The 10735-nt window shown below is 30.3% G+C and overlaps 1 protein-coding gene across 2 annotated transcripts in view; it reads right to left on the bottom strand.

Moving 5' to 3' along the window:
• Positions 1 to 2635: 2635 nt before the first annotated feature.
• The window catches only part of Esyt2, a gene marked incomplete at its 5' end in the record, with an annotated part of 41152 nt that continues 33052 nt past the window's right edge, over positions 2636 to 10735 (bottom strand). For both annotated transcript variants that reach the window (XM_009054675.1, XM_009054674.1), the window contains 8 exons: positions 2636 to 3279; positions 3740 to 3895; positions 4092 to 4226; positions 4627 to 4725; positions 5050 to 5297; positions 5625 to 5774; positions 6154 to 6315; positions 8895 to 8987. In XM_009054675.1, coding sequence (XP_009052923.1) covers positions 3222 to 3279; positions 3740 to 3895; positions 4092 to 4226; positions 4627 to 4725; positions 5050 to 5297; positions 5625 to 5774; positions 6154 to 6315; positions 8895 to 8987 — 1101 coding nt within the window. In that variant the 3' untranslated portion in view covers positions 2636 to 3221. The remainder of the gene's footprint in view (positions 3280 to 3739; positions 3896 to 4091; positions 4227 to 4626; positions 4726 to 5049; positions 5298 to 5624; positions 5775 to 6153; positions 6316 to 8894; positions 8988 to 10735) is intronic.

The raw sequence follows: 10735 nt of genomic DNA on the forward strand, positions 1-10735 counted from the left end.
TTTATTACCATGGAAACGTATATAATCAGATTTCGTTTTAATAATGATATTATTTGATATCCCTCTTTACATTGATTCATTTACAATAACCTTTCATCTAAATGTATCTATTCTGTCCAGGATTAGACTTATCTATCTCTACATTTTAGTAAGCTTCCATTAATTTATTGTCATGCCAGGCATTTTGAATTTTTCCAACTTTCAGTTATGATATTATTTACAGAAATTCAGATATCATGCCTTTTATTTCAAACCCAAAATCATACAATGACCAACTCTCTGGATATAATATGCAACAGTTGCAAATTTCAAAAGAGAAGGCAAATGCTGCTGCACTGAAAAAAATTATTCTCTTTGCACACTGCATGGTGTTGTCTGTGCTGTGGCCCATAAGGTGCAGAAATGAGGGACGTAAAACTTCATTAATTTCGTTACATCTGGAACAATATTCAGAACAACTGCTGTCTTCATTAGCCCACATGATGCAGAAAAGTAGGACGTAAAACTCCATTCATATGGAAAACTGATTGCATGAATTTCATAAAACGCTCACTTTTAGTGGAATTCACAGACATTTGACTGAAAATTGAAATGGTGCAAATTGATGCTTCACATTCAAAGTTCAGAAAATCTCTTTAAAATCCCTTTAATTTCAACCAAGATTCAGATCTGACCCCAAGAATCTATTCAAGCAAGCATACATCAGCATCTGTGACCCACCACAGTCCCTTGTAACATCTAGCTAGCAAATAAAATACAAATGAAGATGTGAAAGAAAGTTTAATTCTAAATGACATATAAAAACTATAATGAAACAACCATTATTATTATTATTATTAAGAAAGCTAAAGGTGAAAGACTAAACCAATGGACAAGTAGTAATGGATATGTCAAATCTTTTCACAAACACAAATCCAGAAGCAGAATTTGAAATACAAAATGAAAAGTAATATGTTAACCAGCATCATCCAGTCTTTATTTAATCTAATTGCTATCCTGTCTTTATTATATTATTAGAGTATATCCTTTAACATCAATAAATTATTTTCTCTGTTAAAATAGTGCTCAATACATTAATTGTAGATACATTCAGAAAACAGAACCTGAAACATGCTGTCAGCAGGCACACAGACTGCAATATGTCAAGTTTTCTGAAGATTGCACAGCATGAAATTCTGAGTAACAGCATGTTTAAGGATTTGTTTGAATATTTCTATATCACTTAACAATTGATGTATTGAGCACTATTTTAACACAGAAAATATTTTATAATAATAATATAATATATTACAAATTCTTAAACACAAATAATTTCATTAGTGATCATTAACAAGGTAAAATTTGATCTGCAAAATAACAAAGAATGTTGATAAATTATTGAGTAAATGAGTATTTAACTCCAGTTCATTGTTGTCAAGTTTAAATCAGATTTATAGTAAAAATATATCACTAATAGAAACAATAACACACATTTCAGCAGCACTTTCAATTATAGTACAGAATCCTGTCAACTTCAAAACATTTCACTTACATTATGTCCATTGTCCATGGCTGTTTTTAAAATCTAACCAGAGCACTGTTGTATTTTGTGGAAAGAATAATACATGGTGATACATTGGAGAAATTTCACAAGCCAAGCATATAGCATAACTGTTAAAGCTCAGTAAACTGTTTGTTGTTTTTTTCCATCCACAGATGCATCACTCACATTCTATCTGTACATAGCCAAGACTTTATTTAGCATACAGTATAGAAGAATAAGCATGCTCTGCTATCAATATCTATAGTCTTTATTATATATAGTTCATAAGTGGACAGGCTTGTACTATAGGAAAATAATATACAAATGATACTAAAATATAAACTAAATCACTAATACTATAAAACACAACCTTCTAACAACCCAATGAAATAATCTAAATAATAATACATGGATAATCCCTATCAAAAATAACTAGCCACTATACAGAATATAGTTTCAATCTACAGACAGTGTCTTGTGGATAATAATTCAGATTCAGAAATAAAAGAGTTCAGACTTTGAGAAAAATAAACAATTCTTCGATGATAATTCATTAATTTTACAAATGATATGCCTGAAGTTCTATTTTCCCTTAGTTTATCTTAAGATTGAAATATAATATTTTAACTGGTTTGGATCCATGAGACATGGAATTAAATGTTGTTAATCTCATCATTAAAATAACAGTACAGTAGTCATATTCATATAATACCATACATTAGGAAATAAAATAGCATGTAGAGTCTTTTTTCATCTGTTATAAATCAAAACTAAACTAGACTTTTAATAATACAAGAAATCAGTATTCTGTTATGATCGGTGGTATTGCATTTTGAGTATTGAATGAACTAATTTCATATTTTTGCATATCTATCAAACCAATTTTATTTTCGATTCTATCAGAAGATGAGTATTAGCAGTGTCAACAGACAGACAAGGCAAACAACATTAAGGCAATGACGTTGAAGAATTCAAGAATTAGTGCAAAATATCAAAGGAATCAAGACATTATTCAATTTACCAGCTGATATGAGCTATTATTTGTAGACAAACTTTATGTCAGATTTTTAATCTGAAAAGCAAAATGCTTGGCTAAAAATAAGCTCTATCAGCTATTATAGAATTATATGTAGTCTTTAGATGACTTTATTTTGTCCTATCTGGAGTTGTGTATCTATAACATATATGTGGAGATAAAATAAGTACAATCCAAGCCTTGGACAGGAATATCATAGCACTAAATACATAACGGTATAAACCTACTATAAGCATATTACTAAAGCAAAATGAGCAATCTAAAGAGTAGAGTGATATCAGGTGATGTGAATATTATGCTGTAGCAGGTCAATAATACAATGATATAAGAGTATTCTAGAGTATATAAGATGTTATTCTCCTTACTAGGTGTTTGTTTTGGAAATGTCTTTTAACATCGTCTATGCCAACTACTGCCTTCTCTTCCTTTAAATTTCATTAAAATTTTTTTGACAGTATCCCTTAACGTTTAAAACATACCAAAATCAAACAACGCTAATAATATTATATATATAAAGAAAGATATCCACAACTAACAATAGAGATAAATATAACAAAAATACTAAAAAATATCCTCCTTCACTCTTCTTATAAAACTTCTGATTGGTTAAAATATATTCACACCCACTTCCTTTACGGCTCTTGTATAATTTCATTGGTGCGTTTAAATTTCTGTTTCTAGAGAAACTCTTTCATCGCTGTCTTCTGGTTGTAAGTCATACCTGAATGAAGAATCGAAATCATTAAAAGGATTGTAAAGAGGTTTACTAAATATTTTATGTGTATCTGGGACACTGATAACACCATTTTGCACCATTCCAATTTTCAGTCAGATGTCTGTGGTTCCAGCAATTTTACTAAAACTATGCGTTTTATCACTTCACTAATTGTGAAATACTTGTATAAATAAGGACCTCATAAGTGACGTCATCAAATACTTAGTTTTAGTATACACCATATCAATAAACTTCACAATTCAGGAAGGACAATATACTGGATAGTTTCCAGTCAGGGGCCTGTTTCACAAAATATTAACTAAGATACAATCAAGATTTAAAGAAATAGATATAATCTGATTTGTTGATAATTATGAACTTAAAATCAATTTTAGTGATTGACCAATGAAAATCATCTTAATTAAAATTTTTGTAAAACAGGGTCCATAAGTAACAATATATTTACCAGTCAGTCAGAGCTTTATAAATATCAAAATTAGCCAGATCTATAGTCACTATACCCATCATCTTTTTACTGGATGAAAATAAACTATTTTTATTCTTGATAGCTACTTCTAATAACTTCAGTTTAACGTCTGATGGTGATACTGGAAACTCGAGCCTGGTCAAATAATGAACAGGAATTAATATTTAATATTTGTAAGAGTTGAGAGTGTACATGTCTTTTTCATATTTCATATTTTGTACAATGTAAAGTAGATTTTGCATGGAGTGTAAAGCAAGTCAAATTAATTCTTTTTTGCAATAAAAATAACTTAGTGACCATTCTAGACATATATTAACAAATTATTACTTACGTTTCATCAAAAACAGGATTCAGGTTATCTTTAATAACTTTAGTTTTACGTTTGGAATCAGATGATTTGTCTGGTAGAAGGTAGAGTCTAATGTAAGGGTCTGATAGGTTGTTACTGTCCAAAGCTAGCAAGTTACTGAAATAGTATAGACAAGCCAGTATAAATACTAGTAAATTAACAGTTCAACAGTAGATAATCTGATCAATTAGTTTGCTTCACGTTATTAATCTTCAAGTTATTATGAACTACTTTGTAAGTAGTGAAGATGTTCAAATAACATGTATATAGACATCTTAATAATTTCTTAAATTCAAGAGCTCAAAATCAGATATGACATATCACCATAAAGTCCTGTATCCCAATCTTTATGACTATTCGTAACCAAATATATATTTAGATGCACATGAGATCCCTTCATAGGCAAACTAAATGTCATCCTAAGTTGGAAATGTCTTAATCAACCACTGATATAATACTATAGTACTGGTATTCCAAAAGAGTTGGGATAAACCATTCATAATGAATGATAACTTACGTGCATTTATGTATAACAACAATAAATCTGTTTCTCTGAGCGTTATAACGTAATGTTATTTGTATTTTTCCTAAACCATGAGCACCCTTTCCATCATCACTGTATTAAAAATATAATTAACTAGAAAATATCTTTTAATACCCGATTGTTTCCTTTAGAAGTAATCTATTCTAAGACGACTTATAAGGCATTCTTATTGACAAACTAATCAAAAAGATTCATGCAGAAATATACAAAATAAAACAAAACATCCAGATCTGCTTCATAATCAGATATTTTGGTAATATTAAATTTAGAAATTCAAAAAACAATCCTGTAAAATTCCCATGAAAAATTGTTGCCTTTTTATGTTTATTATTTCCTTTGATTGAAGATATGATTATTACAAGAATTATAACCTGTTGGCTTTTTTTAGTAACTTACGCAGGTGTAGCATTGGTTCTTTTTCTTATTGTGGTTTCTTCTCTAGTTGATACAGCAGGAACGATCTTCTCATCTTTAGAACTGGGTACTGAAGGGACAGGTCCAGAACCAGAGGCTGAGGCTGGGTCAATGGAAGATCCTGGTTTACCCTGATCATCAACAGAACTACCTTCCTCTGTTGATGCTAAGGCTTCATCAATCATTGTACCTTCCTGTAGCCATTCTTCATTAGCTACTGTAGTCAGAACCTAGAAAATACAGAAAATACTAGTTATATAGAAACTTTAAGTATCCTCTTCAGTGTTCAGTGATAGATGGCAAAATCAATGCTGAGAGATTTATCTTGAAACCATGTACTTCTAAATAAACCTACAGTGACAGAAATAATGCAAAACATGCGTTAATTTTTCACATTCTAATGACGTTTTTTTTAACCAATCAAGGCATGAAGGACTTTTTCTAGATAATAGTGACACATAATGGAAAAGAAAACATAAAGTAGCGCCATTAAATTAACTAAGGGGTTAAAAATAATGGAGCTCTAAAACATTAGCATGAAAAGAGTAATAACCTACTCTAAGTGTTAACCTCATGTTGAGATAAGCGTTAGAAGCTGTATTTTTCAGTGGAAACTTTCTATCTAAAACCATATCTGTAGCTCCTAATAATTCTTTCAGTTTAACATTACAGTCTCCTAGACTTTTACCAGTCTTCTTGTCCATCACCTACAAATATATACATTGACAAAATCATTAAAGTGGACATACACAGTAATTACTTGGTATATATCAAAACAACTATGTTGTTGTATTAATACAGGGTTTATGCAATATGCTTTGACCAAATATTTTTGACAATCTTATCCTTAATAAAACTAGGATTGCATCTTTATAATGTTTTTATAAACCCAAGAATTAATGAACATTGTGATACAGGTTTAGTCAAAATTCCTGTTTTTATGAAGCCGAAACACCCTTTACTAGAAACTTGTCTTGTCAAACCAGCATCAGTTGTATATTAAGTAAGGCTGAAACATATCTTTTGTTGCCCATCTGTATGGCCACTTACAACCAATATTCATGAAAAAAAAGGTAAACCACTTACATCCACATCCAGGTTTTGGAAGTTTGGATTATGAATCAGGAATCTGAAGTTTTGTTCCCATCTTGGTTCATTAGTGTTCCATTTCACCCAACTCTCTTTCTTGAGAGTTCCCACAGATATCTGACAGAATGGTGAAGGTTCGTTTAAACTTTTCTTTCCTCTCTGGAAAACAATATGTTTCAGATAAAAAAATCTTAAAACTCAAAACCTGTAGCAGCAAAAATTCCTGAATTCCTTGTTGAAAAGTTGTGAAGAGAAAGCTAGCATGCATTTAATCTATTAATCTAATAAGCACAAAAAAAACAAACCCACAAAAAATTAATAGCTCTAAATTTAAAATCTAAAGGAAAGTGAAGTGAAGGCAGAGAATTGAAACCATGTACTGATAAATTCAAGATGCATATATACATAAATAAAGTATATCAATGGAAGAAAGGATTTCATACTAATATTAGTAGATATATAGTGAATATACTATAGTTTTATACAGTGTTATTAAAGAGATGTAGTCATCTTAATAATAGTTTTATCAGGTAATTAAAATCTTGATACTTTTCAGAATAAAAATTTACGGTGGTATGACAAAAAATAACATAATCTACGATAAGATATCATCAATAACAACACTATAGGTGTTTCAGTAATATCTAAATGGCAGATTAATAATAAAGAATTTTTTTCCAAAAATGTGCCACAAGAGGATTACTAGAAATTTCAGTAAAGTTTAAAAATCAGACAACCATATCCCTTTAATGTTATTATTTACATCACACTTGTTATATACACTCAGTATTATGGTGTAGCCACACAGTATTATGGTGTAGCTACACAGTATTATGGTGTAGCCACACAGTATTATGGTGTAGCCACACAGTATTATGGTGTAGCCACACAGTATTATGGTGTAGCCACACAGTATTATGGTGTAGCCACACAGTATTATGGTGTATTATGTAGATATGTAATAAAAAATTTAATAATTGCTGACTTTCAAGGCATGAGCTTAATGATTCATTCTTCTGCATTCAACTGTGCCAATGAAGATAACACCATGCAGTGTACAATGAGAGCAAACTTTGTCCCATTTGAAGAACGAAATAAAATAGGAGCTGCATGTCCAACACCTAAGCTTTTAATTGGCCATAAAGAGAAGCTTTGAGCAATACAGAAAATATTGTTTCACATCAAATAATAGTTCAACAGGTTGTTTTTTTTTTATTTTTTCTTGGTTTCTTCAATTATAAAGTGCAATATGTTATAAAAGGTTTTGTGACTCAATTTTTAGTTAATTTGTTACACAATAAAATTGTGTGAAAATTATCAGCCTTTTCTACCTTTTTCTTCAAATAGTCCTACAAATTTAGAAACATATAAAATAGATCATTTCTTTTCCAATATACAAATACTACTAAACACAGGTTTTCCTATTATTGATCTGGATTTTTCACAGAGAAATTGTAGTAAATAAATAATTAACTCATATAGTTATAGAACTAAAGTATGACAGATATAACCACTAAAAGCACTTTTATTTTGCCATAATCATTAGTCTAATACAGGAAGAACATCCTGATGGAGACGTTAAGTTATTTTAACATAATTCAGAAACCACAAAGCAATGAATGTGGGACAAAATGCCAAATTTCAAGACTTCAGTTACAAGACCCCACTAAACCCCTCACACTCTCCAGTCTCCATCTCTCTGAAATAAACCTGTCTCTTCATGTTGCTTTCCAAAGTGTCTCCATGCTGTGATATATTGTTGACTATAATAAATTGGATTGGGAATTAAATGAAACAAGGTCTTTATCAGTATACATAGCCTTTTATATATGATATAATAATCCTTGCTATAAACAATAAATACAAACAGACATAAAAACAATAATTACAGATTTTTTAACACTCTGAAATTTAAAATTTCACATCAAACACACAGAAATACGGTAAATCTCAAGTGTATATTCCAACATCAACAAAGAATCTTTATATATCACTTGTCTGGTATAAATGGCAAATCTAAAGCCCTTATTTAAACTATTTCAATACCCATGTATCCTAATTTCACACAACAGGAGGGAAAAACATGCAGAGAAAGATATTGTTAGCAAATGTATTAAACAAGCAAAGAGAGAACAGAGTAAAACTTTTCATGTAAAGAAATATTCTTGTCCATTTATAATGGTCAACTGATAGGGGGTTAGTTTGAGGAATCCTCAATCGGCCAATGTGCGTTTGTACAAGACAGCCCTACAACAAAATCAGGAATGATCGCGGGATATCTAGCATGTTCGACCAACATACCTTGCTGGCTAGTATCTGGGTGAACCTGATAATTTTTCATGACCTAGCCTAAAGATCAATTAATAGAATTTCAGGTGCCTTCAACAAACTTGATGTCTTCATCTACCATTCTAGAAAAATCAGATGGACTGTCGATCCCATTGGTTACTAGATGGATGAAAAATCCATCTCTTTGCAATGTTACATCTTGCAAGTAAAGAGACATGTACCCAATCAGGTCCCCCTGACTCAGTTGTTACGAATGAACCCTGGCCATCATGTATTGAGATCCACTTCCTTGACAATGTAGGTTCTCATGTGACTCATTAGCTCTTATACGCCCTCAGGTCTTGATAAAAGGTTGGTAAATGTGCACTGACAGGACAAAATCTTTTGGTATTCTATCAAGATGCGCGCACTGTGCACCGGCATAAAAGATATATCAATATCAAACTTACTGGAAGATCTCTTGCAGAGTCCAGATTAACGAGAAGTATACATGATGAGAATTTTTCATCAGTTTGTCTGTCTTCTTCCATCTTTTGTACAACCTGTAAAACAAACATATTAGACTAGATTAACAGGACTGCTATAAAACTATGGTTGATAAATGTGTAACACATTTGTGTCAAATTCTGATTATGAGACTAGATTCATAGAAATTTTGAATAGGCCTACAATTTCATTCAATTGAAAAATTTCACAAATAACAGGTAAGTAATGGGAAATATTAATTAAAAACAAAACTGTGACACAATGTAAAAATATATTCATCAAATTAAATTAAAGGGGCTGTGCAGTAAACATCCTTGATCAGAATTTTGATATATGAATATTCATTGAATGGTAAATAGCCTACATAACCTCTTTAACTGCATGTCATGGGAAATGTCATTAATGCCAAATTCACAGATTGTAATTTCAAACACACAAAATCAATGATGAACAGCACTTCAGGATTATCTAACTCAAGCAGCGTAAAAAATGGTATTCAGAGACAGAGAGTCAAACACATCATTATAATAACAAAGTGATTCAATAATTAACAAACACACCAAATTAATACAAAATTCATTTTTTCAACTTTCACTCCAAGCTTTCACTTACCCCGAAAATAATCGGAGACAAAACAGGAAACAGGAACAAAAAACAGAGCAAAATAACATAATTGAACTTTAAAATAACATAACTTAATACTTCATTTTTTAAAAGATTTTTGGAATTGATTCAACTAAAAATAAATATCTTTCTTATACTTTTTATAACAGAAATTTAATTACAAAAATAAATAAGTTGGTTTCTACAAATTAAATTAATAAAAAATAATAAAACAACAGAAGAAAACTACACTCATAATATATGCCCACTTCAATTTTTCGATATATCTCAAGATTTGTTCAAATAAGTTTGAAAAGCCACTTTTTAATTCTGGGAATTGTGAAATAAATTTATCTTAAATTCAAAGGCACAGGGGGTTCCCATCCTCCTGAAGTTGTAAAAATGATGCCATGAACAAAAGCCATGATCTTGATCCTCATACTTAAATGTTGTATCTGAATTTATTATTTGATTTCCAAAATTTCTGTTTCCAGTTAAAATAAATATCCTGTTTCAAGGAAATATGTAGGAAATCTAAACACTGCCTTAATTTGGCTTTGTTCAGTTTCGAAAATTCAAGTATTACCTTCCATTATTCATGTTTATAAAATATTAAGAGATGGACAGACATGGGTAGTGACAATAATACTAACACAAAGAAAGATTATAAATAACTTGTTAGTAAGACACACTAGAAAAGTTAAATAATCATCATGAATTATTATAAACAGTGCTATATGAAGGGAAAGTTTTGTATCCTATTAAATCAATAGATTCTGTTGTAATTGATGTGTTTGCATCTATCTCATTATCATTTTAAACTTAATTATTATTGAAAAAAACTACAGTTAAAGCTATTAAAGTTGAAACTAAATCTAAAAATATCAAATAAAAAGAGAAAAAGAAGCACACAGTTATTTGAAATTCAAAATAACCTACTAATGAATAAATTAGCTTTTTAAAATTTATCTATAGACAAAGCTCAGCTAAAGATTTCAATGATAAAATACAATCTGGATCTAGAACATTTCATATCAATTCCACAGGTTTCTACACTTGCCATTTAATTTACACCTGAGTTCTGTTATTTTTAAGATTATGGTGTTGTTTATTACCATTAATCTATGTTAGCCCTACTTAAATCAGGGTGACAATGAAAGACATTTCTTTGCAATGAAAATCCTAGGAAGTAGATACAGCC

This window comes from Lottia gigantea (assembly GCF_000327385.1).
Source record: "Lottia gigantea unplaced genomic scaffold LOTGIsca_22, whole genome shotgun sequence".
NCBI classification, from domain to species: Eukaryota; Metazoa; Mollusca; class Gastropoda; family Lottiidae; genus Lottia; species Lottia gigantea.